This window comes from Rhodnius prolixus, unplaced genomic scaffold (assembly GCF_049639745.1).
Source record: "Rhodnius prolixus isolate KJV_2025 unplaced genomic scaffold, Rpr scaffold_1, whole genome shotgun sequence".
Taxonomy (NCBI): domain Eukaryota; kingdom Metazoa; phylum Arthropoda; class Insecta; order Hemiptera; family Reduviidae; genus Rhodnius; species Rhodnius prolixus.
The window spans coordinates 30,126,108-30,148,814 of record NW_027411581.1 but is presented as its reverse complement, the minus strand read 5'-3'; the positions used below and the strand labels follow the sequence as shown (position 1 = coordinate 30,148,814).

Genomic DNA, 22,707 nt, shown 5'->3' with positions numbered 1-22,707 from the left:
GAATGGTTATTAGTAGGGAACGGATTCGTATGTATTTACATATTTTTTTATAGGCAATTTACAGACGTTTTTCAACTAGAAGTGTTCATACTGACACTTTTTAAGCCGTTTGAGTCTACTTTTATTTCACATATTTGGATGTTATCGCATATTTATACATATTTGATTAAAATAAATAAATATTTCTACATATTTAATCAAAATATGTACATATTTTTTCATATTTTTCATTTTGGGCATATTTTCATAATTGGGAGGTGGTTGACAGGAACTGTGAACCACAGACTGTAGGGCTGTGAATCACAGTGGGTACAATGGTTATTGTAATTTACACAGAATGCTGCTAAACAGTGACGGGCACTTGTTAGTTCTTTGAAGTTGTCTGACGTTGTCTGTTCTTTCAGCTCGTTCGTTGAAGTGTCCAATTCATTTCGTTCGGTCACTTAGTGTATTCTTTTTTGGGTGAAATGCCACGAACATCGGCCTCAAACAAACAATTGGTTGCTAAATATCAGCCAAGTCTTTATTCGAGAAACCTACTTTAAGGAACAACCTTGCATTCATTTCTGACAATAGCGTATTTCTTGCACAAGCCATTACCCAACTTGAGTCCCAAAATGTTTGACTGACAGAAAACGTGTCCAACGTTAAAAAAGTCATCGAAAAGGTGGAAGGAATACCTGGGAGTAAGGGAGATCTGATCAGATCAAAACTGGTAGAAGTACTGAGCAAGAACAAAGGGTGGGAGACCATCTGCCTGATTTCTGATATTATCAGTGGAACAGAAGTCACCTCAGAACATCGTGTACCCTTTACAACCAACGAGATAACTTCTTTCAGCAAGGCACCTATAACATCTGTAGATGTTGAACGATCTTTTAGTCGTTACAAGTCCATATTACGCCCAGATCGTCCTCACTTTACGTTCCAACATTTGAAATTTCATGTGGTTGCAAACAATTTCGAAGAGTGAAGTTTTCAAAATTGAAAATTTAATACATCTTTTTATAAATAGTAAAAATGTTCTTTGTTGTATAAATCATTATAACTTGTAAAAACAAATTATTTTGTTCCTAATAAATTATTATAAATTGTAAAAATGTTCTTTTCTTGTATAAATAATTATAACTTGCCCCCCCCCCCAAAAAAAATCCATTTTCATAAAAAAAAATGTCCATTTTACTTAAATATTCCAGAAAATATTTTAACAAAATCACATATTTTCCACATAATTGACGAAAATAAATGCATATTTTAATTAAATATTTGGCATTTTTAAATACATAAAAATCCGTTCCTTAGTTATTAGATTAGAAATGCCTAAAAAGTTGCAATCGAAAGTAGAAAACCCGAGAAGAATTCAAAGAAAATGATCGATGGTAAAGATTTGAGAAGAACTGCAATGTGTGAAAATTTGTGAAAAATCACTGATGAAATTTTGAAAAGATGTGATTGTAAATCCTGACACAAGATCAAGGTATATTTAAAAATGTAGAAAAGAAAACGTTCTAGTGAATCTACAGATGTCATGAAAATACAAGCTACCGCTTGTTACCATACAAAAAAACTATCTAAGGAAGTTGCGTACCATCGCAAAAGGATTAGTCTTCAACACTTGTCGCCATCGTCAGATATTAAAGTATCTTAGAGTATTTCTCGACGAGAATCAAAATTGACGGCAACATAATGAAATGTTATACACACCAACCCAGTCAGAACTTTCTGACAGTGCCAAAGGGGTGTGGATTCATTCATGGATGGATCGATGGATCTATATGGACCATCGATGGATGGGGAGCAGGCAAAACGTTTAAGAGTAATGCACTTGCATGCGAAGATAGTATTAAGGCCAATGATTTCCTAAGCAATTTTTAATAGTTGGCTTGAAGAATTATGCCAGAGCAACAATATGTTCCTTGCTTTAATAAACTTCGAAATATTCATTAGTTTAGTACTTCAGGAGCAACCGCACCTACAGCAGCAATGGAGGTGCTGCTCAACTTGGCAGCGTAAATGTTACAATTAAAAGAGAAGCTATGAAGCAGACTTACTTGAAGACGAATGGCAAGGAAAAGTGGGTAATTAAATTTAGAAATAAGCACATGGAGTTTACAAAGTTTTATCTAGAACATACTGAGAAAGCAATTGAAGAATTTCATTAACAACTGTCGGGTACGACTTGCGAAAGTAAGCGAACATTTAACTAGAACAGAGCCAGGAAAGTTGAGTTTTTACGGAAAATATAGAGCAGAAAGAAACGGGTCTTACAAGAACTGGTATGTGGATAAAAGCTTAAACGATTTAAAGGTCAGACAACCGCTGGACTCAAGCAGAAGTCATAAAGCTTTTAGAGTATTGATCGAGATAACCAGAGAATAACTGGTTAATTTAGTAAGAATTTCCTCGTATAGCCAGGCTGTTTTAAAAGCTCTAGGAAAATAAAGTGTCCATCAAGGTTGGTAAAGACATACAGAAAAAAAAATTGAATTAACTAGGTCAGAAAAAACCCGTGAGCCTTTTCTGGGATCCTGCATCACGAGAAATCTACATAAGCTGACGAAGAAGGTGGTTTAATTTCAAACTTTCGAATGCCCAAGAGTCTGTGTACCGATCAGTAGCTGTTAGGCTGTGAGCTTTAAAGTTTGCGAACCACGTGAAAGATGGTGCCACCTTAACTATCGCGCCTAATTGAACAGATTTATCAAAAAATTAAGGGGATTCCCTTAAGATCGTCAAATTGATCAAGAAGGATTTAAGGAAGTAGGGTGCTGATTACTGGGCTTGCTCTCTACAGGATCAGTGTGATACGTATAATAGTATACAGGATTGGTAGCATACCAAAGATGCTCACGTTTTGTGCGACGAACATTGAAGGTCACTGGAAGGAATTCAGAGATACAAGTTTATACAAATTTCTCCGACGTTACTGTAGCTGGACGGGTAAGTACAAGAGTAGCCAGTGTGAAGATCTGAAGAGGGTGTTAGATGAGCGAAAGGTTCGGTTTTCTATCTGATTGGTTAGGGACTAATCGTGGTCGAGACCTTAAGTCTTAAAGCACCCATCACGTATACATAATTAAAAAGAAATACAGTCGGGTGTAAAAGCTGCGCAATATAGTTTTTTGTAATTTTTTTATTCCAGCTCAAAACTAGACGAGGAAGTATCCGCTTTCCTTCTTAGGGATCGCAAAATAAATTAGTCCTAGACAGTCATCTACTTCTCTTCATTCAAATATTTATCTTTTATAAGTTACTAGTTACTAAGTTAACATTTCAAGATTAATGTTAAATTATAGTTTTTCTTAATAGATGGTTGAATATTTGTGAGACGTAACTATAAGAAACTAATGCAGCAAAGGAAAACAACCGACTATATATATATATATATATATATATATATATATATATATATATATATATAGTGAGAGAGAGAGAGGAGGAGAGAGGAGAGAGAATTTCAGATTATATAAAGTTTATATAACAAAGGTGAGAATTTGGAAGCAATTGGCCTTGTATTGTACATTTTTATTTGTTGCAGTAATAACATCTAATAATGTTATAATGACTGGTAACTAATTATCGTAATATCACAGTAAAAATATCAGTTAAAAATGATTAACTTCCAAAAGGAAATTATTTCTTTACTTATCATTAATATAATCAATAAATGTTTCCCATATTTGGAATTTTAAATGATATTATCCAAATTATAATGAATGCTGTTAGTTATATTATGCTAATTGCAGTGGTCATCACCATATAATAGTGATTATAAAGTTTTATTGTGAAGATGGTAATCAAATAGAATCTGGTGGCGATTTCCCCTCCTCCCTAAAACGGAATCATATTTACGTTAAAATTTCATGTGGCATCAAAGTAATAAGTTCATTATTCAAAAAATGGCAAACAAATTTTATCCAAAGGTTTGAATTTATATTTAAATGGAAAATAAAAGAGCCAATGCACATAACATTAAAAATTAATTGGCCAATTGCGATAAAAAGCAAAAAGTAAAGTAATAGCCTAATTTTTTTGGGCGGGCAATAAAGTCCAGCTACCAAATTAGGTATTGTGGACAGAATAGGGTAGCTCATACTCAAACAAATGGCAGCTCAAATAAATAAAAAGTGGAACTCAAAAAGTGGATCTTTGCCCTTTACTTGACAGCGCTCATCGACACTGCACTAGATGCACCTTCCAATTGTCAATTGCCACTATCTCGCTCCACCATTATAGACCATTATTTTGTTCTCAAAAGTAGAATCGCAAATCTTAGGACTAGTGTATTAGAGGGTACTGCATAATGTGTAATTGTTTTCTGTTCGTTCACGTGAGCCGGACGAATAAGGCACCTAAATTCAGTCATCACTCAATAATGATATACTTACTTACTCAATGATAATGATATTGAGTAAGTAATGATACTTACAATTCTTCATGAGCGTTGCAAAATTAGGGGAACAAAGTCTATCATAAGGACTGGTGTACCCTAATATAACAGCTAAATAGTGAGTAAAGTCCATTACATTACGAACTAAGTTTGAACAACCAATTTTATGGAATTCATTTTTGCAGATGGGAAGAAAATTCGAGCTGCATGTTTATGAAGTATTGCAAAGAACTTTAAGATTAATACCACACTTATTGTTGTGGATATTGTTTTGAATCATCTATCAAAATGGATTCAGAAGTTCTGAGAGAAGTATTTTTAAAAGCTGGAAAATGATCTTTTGCACATAATGAATTGATAATAGTCCTAGTCAAAGGTTTCATTTAAAAAGATTAATCAACATTGCCAAATTCTAATTCCATTTAATTTGAAAAGGAAATAAAAATATTTCTAATGTTAGCTCTGAGACCTAAACGAGAGTTCAGAAAGAATTAAGCAATTCTTCTAATTAAATAAAGCACAATTAATAGTTTGAATTAGTTTAAAAATTTATAAGGAATATTTTAAATTAAATAAGTGCAAAGTCAAAGATTTTTTGGTGGGAGGAAGATTTAGGTTTTATTAATCCAAATTCCAAAGGCTATATTAAAGCAGTTGTAAGCAGAACTAAATTGTAATCTGTTTAATTAAATGCAGGAGTTAAAGAGAGGGGTTGAGGAAGCCGTAAATTTAATGTCCTTTTAGCGTGTTTTGGTTTGAAAAGTTAATTATGGTGAAACCACAAACACGTATACTAGAGATACATCCTGTCAGGTTAACCTCACTTATCAGGTCTGGAATGTCTCCCAAACTAGTGAAATAGGCTTGACTATTTTCAAATACTGCACTACAACTACTAATGAAAGCAATACGTACAATTATTGCGAGGATGGTCCGCTTCATCTGTGTACGAGTGGCGGATGGCTGGTTGCAGACTGTATGATTTGTTGCAGGTTGATGAGCAGAATATTAGAGCAAGAGAGACAGATTGGGTAGGTGGGAGAATGGGGGTGGCATACGATGAATCTGTCAAGTTAATATCTACTGATGGCTTCACACAAACAATGCAACACTGTTGCGATCTGCTCGACACAGCGCACTCTGGCCATTGTTGTCGTTGATTACTGTTTTATACGAGGGGAGAAGGGTTGGTGGATCTGCCGGGGTATGAGGGACAAGTGCCCCCTCTCTGGCTGCTGGACAAGACGCTGTCAGTAAACCCTTCATTGTTGAAGAGTCTGAGCACAATGCTAACTGCTCGCCATCTAAGGTCGCTCTCACGTATTGTATCTGTAGATTTCCTTTAGATACGCTACTATAATCTTTCAACTTAGAATTTGATTATTTAATATTTGTTTGGGATTTTTAAATAATTTTCAAAATTATACTGATTTAACTGAATGCCCGAGCGAAATGTATTATTATCCTAAGTTATTCGCTAATAATTGGAGTCGTAAGGGTTCTAACGTTTCATTCCAATTTAAAACAAAAGAACTAAGCTAAAGGACAAGCTAATACAGACGCTGAAGTATATTTTAAGCAGTTCAAACCTCAGGCAACAAGCCCCCTATATATCCACTACTATAAGAACTTGATAGAACTATCATAGACTATCAATTCCTCTCTCATATTATGAGCTCTGGACTCCCATGCTAACATTTCTGTTCGTTTTTCACCTGGCTGGGGAATTTTACCAGTCTAGTTAGGTGAACTAGATCGAGAGCACACCACGTCCATGGGAGAAACAATCTTTCCTCAGGTCCGCTACATTTAAACTTTGCCCCTGTGGCTTATTGTTGGTCAAGGCGGAGCACACCTTAACAAGGAAAAATTCGGAATATAACAGTTTCTTCCTGAACGATTACTGTGGAAGTCGTGACTTCTATGACGTGTTTGTGCAAAGTCCACCCCTCTGAAGCCTGGTTCTATTCGAACAGTTTCGAAAGGTTTAGATCGCGCAAATGCTTGATTTGAGCGCTAAACTTGAGGTAGAGGTTGAGAAATGGTATCTTGGTAACCCAATCAGAAATTGTTACAAGTGCATTGCTGAAAGTTTCCTATGTCATCAATAACCACTTGGAAATCTCTCTACATTTTCAGACATTTTAAATAAAACATAAACAGACGAAAGATTCCAGTCTACAGTCTACCCTCAAACCAGACAAGCCTGATCTGTGTCATCTCATACTCGAAATGGCCTCGTTGAACTGTTCATGAACTTGTGTTATGCTGAGCGAAGAATGACTGAATCTATTTCAGTTAAACGCAGCAGGCGAAAGCAGTTTATTATTTATAGAAGAGAACATTATCCGGTTTTGACGATAAGAACATTAATAAGACTATATTTAAGAGCTACCAATTTTAAATTAAGAGCTAATTTTGTTTAAGAGTAGGAGACAAGATTTTGAGAGACACTTAGACCACTTAAGAAGTTAGTTTTGGCCATCTTAGAAGGTAGAATCAGCTTAGAATGGATCAGACAATCATGTTCAATGGATGCAACTTATCTGAAGCCTGCAAAATGCTTTTAAGATTACAATTGTCATTATTCCCTGTCTTAAGTCTTAATGCAAAATCTGAACGACTACTTTGAATCTTTAGGGTACCGAGAAATTAAAGTGAAAGCTGTTACGAATTTAAATAATCATTTATTGGTTGACAAATTGATACAATCGATAGTAGTGAATGCTGATTAGAATGTGGCAGGTTGTAATTTCGAGGGGTAATTGTTCAAGATTTGAATTCAAAAGTTAGAACTAGAGACTCCGATTCAGTGATTTTTCTTCAGAACGGTTAAAAGAAAACATTTTTATCGAATTTTCGTGAATTAAAATTTCCAATGAAAATATAATGCGAAGGCGATACCATTACAAAACAAAAAATACGTAAACTCCATTTGATGATTTATGAATAGAGTTTACCGCAATAAGTACCACGTCAAATAAGTCAAAAATTGTAAACTTTTTTTGTTAAATAGCGATATGTTCTTTGTGAATTATATTTGTGACAGTCGCCGTTAATAAAAACTTAAATCTTATATAACAGAATTTTTTTCTGTGAATGAATAAATAAAGGAAGGAAAGTACTTTTTCTCTAATTGGGATACATAATTAGATAAAAAGATACATTAAGTACAAAACTGGCATGGCGTATTGACATGTGCCAGGAGTACTGCAATACTATAAACTTAAAAAATAACAATAAATGAGATATTCCTTGAAATAACACCAGCTTCTATAAATATTTAATTGCAAATCAGGTCTGCGTTCTAACGTTAGAGATGAATGTCTTTAAATTACATATTAACTGGGGCAGTTGATCATTATGGCAGTGCCCTCTGCAGTATTCGCTCTACACAAACCGCTATCAAACGTCTGCAGAGGGAATTTTTTGAAACTAGTGAGATAGACAGAACAGATTGCCGCCTACTGCACTTATTGGTAAAAATTGGCCTAATTTATTCTGATATGCATTAAATGCATTAAATTTCGGTAAGCAATTTCTCATCAAAATTTAGTGAGATAGATCTTAAACAAGAGACGTATTATTTCAATTTATTTTTTATAATCGTTTTATTCTAAACTATGAATTTTCTTCCTTGTGAATTTAGAAAATTTAACTTTAACTTACTTTTACATGCTATACAGACCGACTTGTGAGGAAGTTAAAACGTTTACTGCAATTGCTCAAGAAAGTAAAGAAAGAGTAAGTAGTAAAAGAAGAAGTAATTAAAACAGAAAGGAATGGTAGAGAAACTTCTAAAATAACATTAAAAGTAATAGCCAAGGATGACATTTATTGCTACATCATTTATAAAAAACAAAATTCACGGTTCCTAGTTGTAAAGAATGAAGCGTTTACTGAAAAAGCGGAACTGATCCCAGATAAAGAGAAGAAAAAGTCGGAGATGTTCAGCCGTTAAGAAATAATTCAAGGTCAGTGGGGAAAGATTTTACATTGATATGGTAACAATGTAATTGAATACCATCATTATTACTCCATAAATTTTTACTGTTTGTTTTATTTGTGATAATTAAAATGTAATATGTAATGGATTAAAGCTTTTATTGAGAATGGATTGTTTATAATTTTAACGAATGTGGTACTTATTTAGGTATGTTTAATACGTTAAGACGCTGATCTATTGATCCAATGTAACCGTTTTATATTGTCCCATCCCAAAGATAGTAACCTAGATGTTGCAATAAACAACTTTAAGAAAAGCCGTTCATCAGAAAAGGGTGCAAAAGGTTATTAGAAGGAATTACTTATGACAGGGACATGGGAACAGATTAGCACACTCCCTATAATCCCAGAGTTCACAATTGAGTTCAGCTTGCTTTTTAGTGAAGACATTGAAACCTTTCATCCCATAATACTCCCAGGTTATGAAACTATTCGCTTAAGGAAGCTAAGATTAGTGGTAGGAGGTTAAGCAATAAGACGAGCTCAGATTCTGAGCCGCTTATCTTAAATTTAACTTTAGCTTGAATATACTGAGCAGCAAGAAAAAAAATTAAACAATCCCCCGCGGAAATCCCGAGTTTGAATCCACATGTTAGTCTTTAGATTTTCTAAACTTGTTTTAGCTGAGCCCGGTGATGGCGCTCCGGGAGCCAATGATCTAAGATGTTTTAAATTTAAAAATAAATAAATTACTTTTTTGCTGCCAGTCAAATGGCTTTTTGTTAATAATTTGTGCCATTTGATATTTTAGTTGCACTTCTGGTTGAAAAATGCAATACAACAAATTAGCGAGTAAAACACATAAAATGAAAATTTTTCAAATAAAATGTGAAATATTTTGGTAATACTAATTGGAGGTACAAAATTCGTATGGTTAGAACTGGATAATAGCTTATTTCAAGTGGTAGTTTTAATTGTTAAAGGAAATCCAGTAAGTAGATGTCATTCCGGAAATGACGTACTGTGGAAGAGAAGCTAAAAGCTGTGTCACATCAAATGTTCAACATGTGGTAATGAACTGTGTCAAACTCGATGTCACCCTGCAGTCTTACAGATAGAATTACTAAGTGGCTCAGTCTACCCTTCACTTGACAGAATGTAACCGTCATTATCTGCAACGTTTAACATATCCACCCATTAGGATGGATTTCTCTAATTTGCCCTTTCTACTGGCGAGCAAAATATTGCAATTACGTCAATACAAGTGTCAAACTCAGTTTTCACCTGCAATCTCCGTATTGATGGCACACTTTTTTTATTCATTTTTATTTAGACATTCACAAAAATTATTATAATAAATGGAACTGCGGTCGGTTCGTGGGGGAGAGGCCTTCCAGTAAAGGAAAAGTGATTTTTAGGACACGGAGGATTTAATGGTTACTCTGTCTTTCCGAGGGTATGTGTAACTACAGGAGGCTGAAACTTGGTATTTCGGTTTGGTCGCTCGACTCTATCGTAGAATTTGGGCCTTTATAAAAGAGTAAAATGTGCAATGAGGCCTCTTGGGGCCTTTGATGCCTCCTTTCCGTTTGTATCATTGAAAAGCGCCGGGCCAAGTGCCAGCGAAGACTCCATACCCAGTTTCACTCCGGGATACTGGCGCCAAACAGGAATCTTTTGCTAGCACAATGCGCGCAATCATCAAGCGAATAGAAACGGAGTTCCTGGTCCACATTACCTAAACAGCGGTTTCGCTACTAGTAGTTTCCTATCTTGAGATTCCTCATCTTTACAGGACAGGATCGTTACCTAGGAGAGAGTGAAGTAAAGTAATGTCTATGTTTTCAGGCAGGCGCCACGTCCAACTATCAATTAGGTATCGTGGACGGAGTCGATTAGCAAACATACATAAAGTTCTCATGTAAAAAGTTCTCATATTAAACATTAAATAAAATCCAAGGCCCAGACCGCTCGGCTCCCGTGGCACCTAACTAGGACAATAATCTTCCTAAACTCAACTTCTGTTCTACCAAGGAGATAAGTTAAGCGGATCTCTTCTAGTCCTTCCATAAAGAACTTGGAATGCCTCATGCAATCGTATCAAGTCACTTTGCAATGGCCCCAAAACCATATTTATACGAAATGCCGTAAAATTGTGGGGGGTCTAAAGGTACCAAACAGGAATCGGCTAGCTAATCGGCCTTCTCAGCACCTTCTATAAACTTGGGCCCCGACACCTAACTTAGTCTTACAATTCTTGTTCTTTGCGGCATTTGTTGCCGATCCTCAGTCTGGCGCAGTATGCTTTTAAAGCTCTCAGGTCGGCCTGACTTTAGAGAGAAGGCTATTCTCTGGCAATTCAAATGTTAGACTAATCTCGTAAAACGGTAATTTCAGTTTAAAAAACAGACGGAGTATTCCTACGCCAACTCTTCATGTAGCCCCTCCACTGGCACAGGTCTTGGAGGCATCCGTGTAACGATCTAATTTCTGTTCTAGCGGTTTATCAGCTGGTAATCATAAATTCTCATCTGAAAGCACTAATCTGATTTAAAGAAGTGAGTCAGTTCATTAAATCTGCTGCCTAAACGAGGGATTTGTTCCAAGCCTCCGACTATCTTTCCTAACTCCTCGTATCTTTATGCGCTTCTTATTGACGTTCCTTCCCGCCAAATCATGTCCACCAAATTTTCTAAAGTTGACTTTCCTTGCTCACTTCTCAGTACGATAGAGAGATGATGATGATAATGAAAAATAGGTTTATGATTACCTCAATCCCTACTATAAAGCAACTTTTCATATCATTTTTCACCACGAGGAAGTTGGTTGAGATCAGACTTGAGTTCGATCAATATCAATGAAAACTTGGCGAAAGAAAAGCCATGAAAATTTGCTCGCCACTATATCTTGAAATATTTAGCCTAAAACGGATTGATGTATTTATTACGAAAGAAAAAAAAATCAAAAGAAGCGGGTTCATGATGATTAATAATGATAATGAAAAATACTAAAGGAAAAGAAGAAACGGTTGTAGAGTTGATGGAACAACCCTCTAGGTTACACAGGGTAGAGCTACGTAATAGTTCCGTGAACTCTAGATTAATGTAACTCAATCCAAGTAAACGTTAAATGATCTGTAAGTGGATTGGTTGAAAAATAGTCTCTACAATTGTTTAAGGATTTATGGCCAGTTTGCTATGAAGTATGGAAACAGATGTTCCTCTGCTAAACCGTTCTGATGTTGCAAATGGAGAGACTTCATTATAAAATTTATGGTTACCTGTATTCAAGTTAATATAGTTTCTTTTTACTTCCTTTCTTTAGTGCAATATTTTTTATTGGATTAACATGTTCTTCGAATCATTTTTTTAAATTATTACTTTTTCTTAACTGATAAGGGGCAGCATTCCTGGACAGGATAATGAAAGGGCATTCTCTGGCGTAGTTAGTAAGAGGCAAACTGCGGACAGCAGGAAGGAGTCTTTAGACGGAAGTGGAAGCAGTTAGGGAATCAAAATCAAGAACTCTTCGTTCTTTAAGTTTTAGGTTGGACGCATGTCATTGACAATCCAACAGTGTAAAAACATTTATTAAATCCGATCTTGACCTCCTCGTTTCGCGGGATAACTGCTCCAAGCAGCAGGACGACTTGTTCAGTCATGAGGCAATAATTATAGGTGTGAGAGTAGGATAAGGAAGTCATTCTCTGAATATCTGGAGAAGGCGTTTGAGGGGAAGGAAGCATGTCTGAGATTCCTGCCCTATGCCCAGAATTTCCTTTGCCCATTCCCTTTCCCTCTAGGTGAGCCATTGTTTGCACATTTGGGGTAATGGGGTGCGTGGAGACCCTACGCATCAGAGTTACCAAAAAGGGAAAGGACGCATTCTCTACCTAGAATCCTATTTCTTCACAATATTTTGAGAGGACAATGATTGGGGAGTGGCTATTTGGTTTCAAAAAATTACTAACTGTCGGCACCTCAACTCCTCTCGAACTTCTGCAGAGTATCTGGGTGGGTTGTTTTTCAATTGCCGGAGGTACTGCAAAGACACCTAGCTCTAATGGGGGGAAGCATAATAGATCTTGAAGTTCGCAGTGTATAATTTAATCAACAGTACAAAAGCGATACAGGCCACACGATTTTTATACTGATCTGGAGCATTTGTAAATTCTGAACTTAAAATTAGATTTTGATATTTCTGTTGCATTAAGCATTGTTATGGATAAGGAATAGAATTATGGATAGTAGCACTACTTCTTTGAATGAAAACAGCAATGACTAAGAACGTCTTTTCAATAAACTTAGTTAAAAATCGAAACATATAATTGGTTATAAAGCTTACTGTCTCAAATTCACTCAATAAAGTGAAACCAACCGCACCAGAGGACCCAAAGAAGGATGAGATATATCACGAAATTTTGGTTTTTCTTTACGCAAGATGTCCAAAATATGACAACATAATACTTGACAAAATAATACTTTTTCAACATTAGTCATTGTAGCCGCTGCGACAATGATTTTTGATAGTTTAACAGATGAAAAATTTGTGTTTATTAGAGGTACCAGAATAGAGCACCTGTAGAAGGACAACAGAGAGAGGTAACCGAAACGCGGTATCAAAAAAAAAACTTATTTTAAAGAAAATTGTGTTTTTGGATCCAGCCAATCATATATATTAACAACGTCCAAACTTTCAAATAAATCATCAGAATCTCTATGGACTAAGAAGTAATCAATAGGAGTCTATATATTAACTCTTTGTAATTAGATTTAGGTTATAAAAAGAAAGGACAGTTAAAACTTAATTTTTAGCATTAAGTTTCATGTCAATATTTCAGGTTGTTGGGACACTTTGTCAGAGTTCCGTTAGCCTTATTCAATTTACTTCTGACGTGGACCACAACTTCGGTGGCTCAGTTCTTTACTGATACAGATAATACATTTTTTAAAAAAGTAATTGACGGAAATATATACAATATAGTGACATTAAAAATTGAACGATCGATAATTGCATCCAAATACAATTGAAGTAATTCTTATTTTTTACCACTCACTCTGTCTTCATCTTCTAACATCGTAATTTTTTCGGAGTTGCATATAAAAGTGCCATCCGAAAGTAAGCGTATTTTCATACCAACCTTGATGCTCACGATTTACTTTCTTAATTTTCTTCAAGCACTTTAACCACGTACATATAATTACAGGGTAATACCTTCTTCTTTGTTTCCGTTTGTCCTATTCTTGCCCCGTACTACCTTTCAGTTTTTGGCGAGAGATTCCCTCTTTGATATCTTTCTCAGTCCAGATTGGTCTCCACTTTCAGATGTGTGATCGCTGCTTGGAACTAAAGACAAATAATTCATAGTGAATTGGACCGTGAGTGAATCTCCAATATATTTTTATTTATATATTTTATTTTATTTTTTTTTTGTACCCTTGAAACACCTTATTTAGCAAGATGAATAATTCTCGAACTAGGAAAGAAGTATAAAAACCAATTTCCAATTATTCTGGTTTGATTTGGATAAACATATTTTGTTTATCAAAGCCGCTACTGTAGGTTAAAATATACTTAGATAAAAGCAATGCTTCATTTTTTCAAAAATTATTTTGGATTGGCTCAGCCATGTGGCCTAAGGGATCCTATTTAGTTACCTCTAGGTAGCGCTTTGTAAAATTTCAATTAAGTTAAAGGATTTTAAGGGTCTGGATGTACATAATCTTGAGACATATTGTCTTTTGAGGATAATAAAACTGATCGATAGGACGGTTGCATAAGGGTTGTTTAGTAATAACCATCACTTAGAATTAGCAGGATCTGGATTTTGTTGAGATTGCATTTATTGTTTTTTAATAAGACAATTGCAACATCTTTAAGAATTAGAAAACTTTGGTAAAAAAAAAGGAGGTTGATGGTAATTAACAATAGGAATTCGTAAAATCTATTTGTTTGATCTAAAATAGTGAATATGATCTGCAGATGGTGTAGTGTATTGATGTACGATGTCGTACCTACTGGTGAAATGACTTGAAACAGTTTATATCATAAAAACAAGGGTAAGCTGGAGAGGGAGCCAAAAATATTCAAAAAAAAGAAACAAATTATTTGCAAGTTTTTCAAACTCTGTTCCATAACATGGTTAACAAGTTGGTTGCTTCAAGGTAAGAGTACTTCTTGCTTGTAGCAAGCTATTTCAGCCTCCGATAACGTGCACTTGCTACCAGGTCTGACAGCGTAATATCAACATCCGCGCCAGCTGATACTTCTTACAGTGTTACAACTGTATTAGCAGCTACATTCAAATGTTTGTAATCTTTCTTCTTCTTTTTTTTACCCTTGAAGTAAGTTGTTTCCTATATATTTAGGAGTTACAGATATAACAGTCGCAAAAAGTTAACAATTCTAGGACTTTTGCCAAAAAAGGTTTTACTTTTACTTTTCAGATTTAATTTAATACTTATTTCAAAAGAGAAATTTTTCAGCTTCCCAGAGCCAATCTCCAATCTACAGATCAATATTTTGTAGGCTTTAATTTACAGAATTGCTTGGAAAAGGTGATGGGTGAAACACGAATTTACATCACTGTATATACCCTACAACTAATTCACTATACTTAATAATAATTATTCATTTGAAAATGTGATTATGTAGGTAGCAGTACTGGATATTAATCTTGGATTTTATCTGATTTAGCACGCATATTCTTGTTCCTTTGACCGGTTTCGTACTTTCATCCACCATTAGAGGTAGATGGATCAGTATTGTGTAAAGATTTTGACGTCACTTACATTACCGCCCCGCATAACTTGCTGACTGAGATGACATGGTCTGGTTTTCGTATTATTTAATAAACTTTTTAACTTACAATGCACTTTTTCCTCTTTTTTTATCAAAATGCTAGCTTTCTTATCCTATGAAAATATATCTAACGCTTCGGGCACTGAATTGTTCCAGCTTCTACAACACCTGCCAGCCACTTTTCTAATATTTGCTGGATATGAGCCTGGAAAAATGAGGCATCTGAATCCGACAGGTAGGACAAGGAATCTCACGCTAGATAAGATTTCGGCACAATCAACCAAGGCATTTAGAATTTTAAAAACAAAACGCAGATCAACCCTCAGTCGCCCGTCCTCGAGGGTACTAACTGGTAATATACCTACAAGAATGTAAACAAATTTCTTTTTTTTTCAACCCGCTGCATTTCGCTGCTGAAAATGGATTCCAAATGAGGGAGGTTTACTCAATTAAGACGCTATAATACAGTAGTTTATTGATTTCACGACTTCGGAATCTATGAGTTTCGAATCATTTTAAAAAAAGTTCTTGCATTTTGGAAACCATCTAGAAATGTATTTATAAAAGCCAAGAACGTCTGAGAACAGCGTCTGCAGCTTGCGCATCTGTCAACTGAGTTATTAAATAAAATTGTAACTAAAGAGGAATTAGAAAAGGGATTAGGAAACTAAAAAATGTTTAAACAGTGGAATTGATATAATTAATTTGTTAAAAAAATCTTTGTATATTCGTTAGTCATCATTGTTTAAACTTAAACATAAACCCGTGATAAAATCCTAAAGATGAACCAGGTAATATGACCAAAGTTAAAATTATATTCAATTTTACTAAAGTATTTTGAATTAAAAAATGAGGAATAGTTGATTAATTTGCAATATATACGAACGTAGATGAAAATTTTACAGAATTGCTAGTTCTTTTTAATGCCACCGCAGAATAATGTGTCTATTCAATTTCATGATGTTTCGCAAAATTACTGGTAATTATGCAAAAGTAAAAGAATTATTCAACTTTTACCCGTAGGTCTCTATTATTTATTAAATATTAACAGAGCACTAAGTAAATCAACAAAATAAAATAATGTTTTTAAAATATGAACATAAAATTTAAAAGTTCGCAACGAATTTTATGATAATAAACCAAATTCCAATAAAGAGCAATAAAAATGAGAATATTATACACATGGACGTTTAACAGCGAGTGAATGTACATCTTACACACACGGAGCAGCCAAGTTATATTGTTTTGCTTCTTAAAAGGTTGTTTCTATTCAGCTAGTGCCTACTTAAATGTGGATCAGGTTGTATACCCAAATGAGGCGAACTACCACTTCCTTGACTACAAAGACAGTCTGTTCTTCCATTACGGTTCGATCTTCTTTCAGTCCTTCTTACTGCTATCGCTTCTATTCCCAAAATAAAATCCTTTTCCTTTAAGTCCTTTCCAAATCCAAGTGAGACCGTTTATTATTCTGTAGGAGGTCTCTAAACGAATTTTCTTCCTTTGCTGAATTCAACAGTAAATAAAATCAGCATCTAACGAAAACAATGTTATAAACATTCTTGTTCTTGTGATTATTGAGGATTTAAGAAGTAACACCAAAAAATGTTACACTATTCTTTTTAAAATATTGAGATTTTATTTTTTAATAAAGGTCGTAATTTCTTCTTTCTGTCGTTGCGTCAGGGAACGGATAATAGGTTTATGATCAGAACTTTATTAAATAAACTAAAAATAAGATTACTTAAATACAATATAAATGATCTCTTCTATCACGTACTATTTATTAGTAGGTAAAACGTACTTATACCTACTAATTACAATATTAATATATACATAAGTCTCTAGAATTAGTACAAACAGAGCTAACCAGACCAGACCATATGGTCCAGAGGTTCAAGCTCACCCAAACTACAAAGAGCACATCTCTGCTTTCGTTCCCACTAGACTGAGGCTGCCCTAGGTCTGTCCAGTCCCTCCCTCATAGGCTCCATCGCGCTCTTATCGCGGATCCTCTGTTTATTGCTTCTCTTCAGTTACACATCGTGTATGTACTCTTTTACGTTTAAGCCCAAAAATAATAATAATAATAAGTTGTTTATTGGCATTTCAAAATATGCACATAAAAGTAAGTTTCACATTTTTAACATTTAAGCTTGGACTTCTCGTCCGTCTGCTTGAGTTGCACTTTTGTACTAATAATTACAATTCCATCCCGACCAATTGCCAAAATTTAAAATAAAAACAAAAAATAAACAAAGAGAGAGGCTACATTTCCTTTATAAATATAGAACTGAAACTTAAAAACAATTTTAAAAAATAATACAAAATTAATAATTATAATTTTCCATGAGAAACTGTCTATATCTCCCAGCGGATGTACAGAATTTATTTAAATTAGCCCAATTCTTACCGTTCAGGTATTCTAAAAATTCCGCCCTGACCAACACTTTCTTGCCAAAACACGCAATTCTAAATCCGACCATTATGGGGCATGCAGCCACATAATGGTAGACATTTTCAGTTTCTGTTCTATTGCCCACAGAACACAGGTGCTGCTCATTTGTCCGCCCTATTCTAAAATTCAAATTCATCAGTTGTCCTCTAGCTCTAAACACATTTTTCATTATTAACTTGAATGAATGCTCATCTGAGATATAATGGTTAGCCCCTAAATCAAATCGCAATTCATTATATAAGCTATGATAAGTTAATCGACCAGCTTTAATTTTATTTAAACACTTTACATTAAGAACTGAATACTAATTTAGACCGCCTCAATTGTAACACCTACTGCCCGGTTGAAGGAGCGTAGAATACTGCGAATAGTAAAAGCTATGTCTATTCATAGTAAAACAATTTATTTTCAAAACTTTTAAACATTACAAGTTCAAAATAATTAACTTAAGTAAATGATTGTAAATGAGAATAGTAACTTAAAGGAACAATGCCAAAGAAAAAAGGCTCCAGACCAGACCAACGCACAGAGTAAACTGCAAATAAAATCTAGAATGAATGGGCCAGCCAGGAGTTGCCTTTGTTTTACATCTTAGCGCCTTTAATACAAATATCAACAATTATTGGTAAAATCAATATGCATTCAACTACAAAACGACTTTATATGCACTATTATGCAAAATCAGTTGTGTTTGTGACTGCCACGAACAGTGTTTACACTTTCCTCCCAATCAAGGCGTAAATGGTAACACCTGTTCATATTAGCCCCTTAATTGGTGTTTACATATGTTCAAGGCCTATCCAATGCAGAGATTATGGTAAATAGCAAATAAAATCTATAGAATTACGAATAATTAATTAATTTAAGAGGGTATAATGAAAAAAAAATAATAATAAATTTTTAAAAGTTGTGAACAAAAACGGAGAAGATCTTATAGATACTTTGACTGTTATCACCACCCAAATCAACCCTGTCCAATAATCAAAATAAGTATTGGCAAAGATTGATTTCTAAACTTACATAAAATCGTAAAATGCTGAATTACAATATAAGGTTTAGTGGTGTGCCAGTAGTGGCATGAAAACTAGATCTCTTAGTTTCAGAGCCTAGAATTGACATAACTGTAATGGTAAGTTCACAAACGACGGTATTTACAAATATAATTTGTTTCAAATTATCCATATTGACCCTAAGTATCAGTATGGGTAATTAAATTAGATGATTGAGAATACCAGTTCAATTATACCGGTATATAATTATTATTTTTAACAAGTATAGGTACATCTACAAAATCTTTATAAATAATATTATTTTCAAATTTTCTTAGTTTGCTGTAATTACCTTTTGTTTTAAGTTAATGCCAGTAATCGTAATCTTAAATTAAGTTGATTTGCTAGTTTTGTTAAAAGCATGGCAAAAATTAATACAAATTTTACAATTTTAGAAATTTGAGCTTCTAATCAAATGTTAAATTTGCAGTGAGTACGCCATTGACGCTTTCTAACAAAAAATAAAGGAAAGTTAAAATTGTAAGGACTGAAAAAAAGATTACGTTTAATGTGTGAGCAAGATTCATTAATTTATTAAAAAGAAAACAAAAGCATAAATATATGCCAGGTCTGTTGTCAGAATAAATAGTGGTTGGTTCTAAATTGAACAGAAAAAGAAGAAGGTGTTGGAATATTTTAATATTTTATTTTTTGTTTTAATAGGGGCTTAGTAAATAATGCATTGGTAGCTGAATTTACAGATGGTGTAGCTTGAAAGTAAAATATCAATTTTATATCTGCAACTCAATCAATATTAATGAAGCGTACACTTAGCTGTCAAAATATGATTTTTTAGCCTTTAACAGGTTATAACCCTTCGGTAGTAACAATATGGTTGGTCTACTCAGTTCAGTTCAATCGCACATTTTATGGAAGAATATTTCACTGAAGCCTTGACCTTGATCCTTCGATTTTTTTTCCCCTATGAGAGAAGCTTCGCATGGTCATCAGCAACGAAGAGTAGAAGAAAAAAAGTACAAAACTGGCAACCAGATTAAGGTAAAGAATTTTTCGTTGACGGATTAAGAAGATGGGACAAGAGCATAGAAGTTGGTGCGGAAGACTTGGAAAAATAAACAAAAAATTGTATTGATTTACATTGATGTTCACATTCTGACAACTCTATCTGTATTGTAATAGAATTTTTAAAAATAAATTAATTTCTCTTCTATTTCAGGCTTACTAACAACTAATTATTTGTTTAATTATTGAATGACGCTCGTACAATCTTAGAAGTAATGTTCAAAACTCAAACACAACTTATGGCAGTAAAGTAATGCCTTTTTTCAGGCGGGCTTTACGTCCAACTACCAAATTAGGCGTAATGGCCGGAGGCGATTAGCAAAACATTCTTTACTACCAAGTTCTAATATTAAACATTAAATAAATTCCAAAGCCTAGACCCCGTAATTAACCCAGTATCACAATACACATTATTTTTGTAGGTCTCGTCTATCGGCGCCTAACAAGTTATTTCAGAAAGCCCTCCAATATTTGGCGTTTTTCATAGGTAAGCTTTCACAAAACCAAATAACAATACTACAGCATTAACGAACAACTCATGGACTTAATCGTAATTCAATTATATATTCCACTATTGGAGTGACAAGGGCATTATTGTTATATTAAACAAACATAATCAACTACAGATGTGCAGCAATTTACATTCGCTTAAAATGGATTATTGGTATAATCTATCGGATGAGACCGTCATATAATTAACTGCAAACAGCATTACCTATAAATTAGATATTGAAAGCCTAATTATGGTGTATTATCACAAGCTGCATAAAAGAAATGTACAATTTTATTCGGGAATATTTAGACCAGAAATAAGTTTTAAGAAGGCTGAAATAGAAGAGAAATTAATTTATTTATTTTTTTAAATTCAATTACAATTCAGATAGAGTTGTCAGAATGTGAAGAGATCACTGAAGGATAGGTGCAAGCCTGTTGTAAGTTTGGAAGAGGGAATGATGGGACATGCAAATGATGATGTAGTCTGAGGTCATCCTTCATCTAAAATGGAATTTTCAAGGATGATACAGATTTGAAGGAGTGCCCAGGCTAGGACAGATCCGTTATTTTAATTCAATGTTTTCTTTACTTTAAGCAATATTAATACATAAATTAAAATTAAGCGAACATTTAAAAAAATAACGTCAAACGAATTTATTTTAGTTTCGTTAAAGGCTATTCATGCTATAATTGTAACTTTTGTAAACATTGATGACAAGATCTCGTGGCGGAGCGGGACGAACTTGTGCCAGGAATGGATTCTATGTCTTTGATTGCATCAAAAGTTTAAAAAGTTTAAACGAAGTTCACAGAAAATCTACTCCATTTCGTCAAACGCAGAATAGTTAAAAATAAAAATGAAGAAGATACCTATAACTGGTTAAGGAATAATAGTAAAATATATAATTGAATTACGATTGAGTCCATGAGTTGTTCGTTAATGCTATAGTATTGTTATGTGGTTTTATGAAAGCTTACCTATGAAAAACGCCAAATATTGGAGGGCTTTCTGGACTTGTTAGGTGCCACGATAGACGAGACCTACAAAAATTATGTGTATTGTGATACTGGGTTCTATTTCCAGTATAGGCCTTGGAATTCCCTTTTGAAATTTCAGCAAACATTTGTCAGTTTACATTTAATATCTTTAAAAAAAGATTACACAGAAAGGAATTATAGAGGAAAGATTAACGTAATCTTATTCGAGGAAGGGCCCTTAATCCAATTTTTCAGAAGAAAAAATGCTTCTTATAAAACTTATAAATTTATAAGCTTGTAATCATCACTAAAAAAGGTTAGATAAAAGCTCCATTACAAAGAGTACGTAGTCTTCACAAATGCATAGTCTTCATACTCAAACGTCAAACTCCACCACCTGGTCTTACATCATACACCTATCCCACCAGCCGACTATGTGCGGTACCTTGGAATGTACCTAGACAAGAGACTTACCTGGAACCCCCATACGAGACTTAAACGTACCGAACTAAACAAACGATACAAACTTCTAGCCAGACTACTTGACAAGCGCTCAAAACTCTCATTACAGAACAAACGACGACTCTATACAGCTCTTCTCACACCAATATGGCCTTGCGGACTCGGAACTTTACGGTACAGCTAAAAAATCAAACATCAATAGACTGCAAACACTCCAATCCAAAATACTCCGCCGCATAGTAGACGCTCCATTCTATGTTAGCAACCACGCAATACATACAGATCTCCAAATTCCACTCATCTCCGTACTTGCCAAAATCCGATATAAAAATTTTCATCAAAAACTCTCATTTCATCCCAACTCTTTAGCTGCAAACTTATCTTCAACTACGCTACCCTACAATCCTCGTGACCAGCTGGGTGACTAATGGCGGCCATCACTGGATGACCGTCATTCACGTCTGCCATGCTATTTATATACACCTATCTCATTTACTTATTGTACCCTGTAGGTACAGGTGTAAATTTCATTAAAAGGATAAATAAATAAAAATAATAATAATAATAAATTGATATAACAATATCTATTCTGAGTCACAGTAGATAACATATGTTACATTCACAGGAACACATCCAGGCCAATTGTGTAAATGCTACCTTTTCCGAACTAAGAGGACCTAAAAACGCACCTTTCCGGTTATGACTCAAAATTGAAAATCCTCACAATTCTAAACCTTCTTCGTTCATGAAAATCACGGAAATCAACAAATAGAGAAGGATGTAATGTTATTAAAATGAAAAAGCGTATTAATAATTTTATAATAAATTAATCCGGACAGAAAAAGTGCAAAAAAATGCAGAAAAAATGTAAAAATCACGACTTGTGCTACCTCAACAGACCTAAAAAAAAAAACTAGAATGATACTAATTGTATCATTTGGTCAAAATTAAGCATGAACTAATATATTTTAAGCTAGTGATGCCATATGGCATCATTGAGCTGGAAAGGGTTTTTCGCAATGTCTTGAGGCGGAATTAGCGCTTGGCCAACTCCTCTGTATTCACAAAACTGAACAATTTTAAGGTCTATGTTATTAATTTAAATG

At 34.3% G+C, this 22,707-nt stretch overlaps 1 protein-coding gene across 2 annotated transcripts in view; it reads right to left on the bottom strand.

Moving 5' to 3' along the window:
* LOC141458585 (uncharacterized) overlaps window positions 1-22,707 on the bottom strand; it is a 37,449-nt gene that overhangs the window by 10,075 nt on the left and 4,667 nt on the right. The window contains exon 1 of one of the 2 annotated variants that reach the window (XM_074136823.1): window positions 5,306-5,532. The exons of the other annotated variant lie outside the window; for it this stretch is intronic. Within the exon in view, the coding sequence (XP_073992924.1) occupies window positions 5,306-5,332 (27 nt within the window). The 5' untranslated portion in view covers window positions 5,333-5,532. Of the gene's footprint in view, window positions 1-5,305; window positions 5,533-22,707 lie in introns of those variants that run through there. 2 annotated transcript variants of the gene reach the window in all.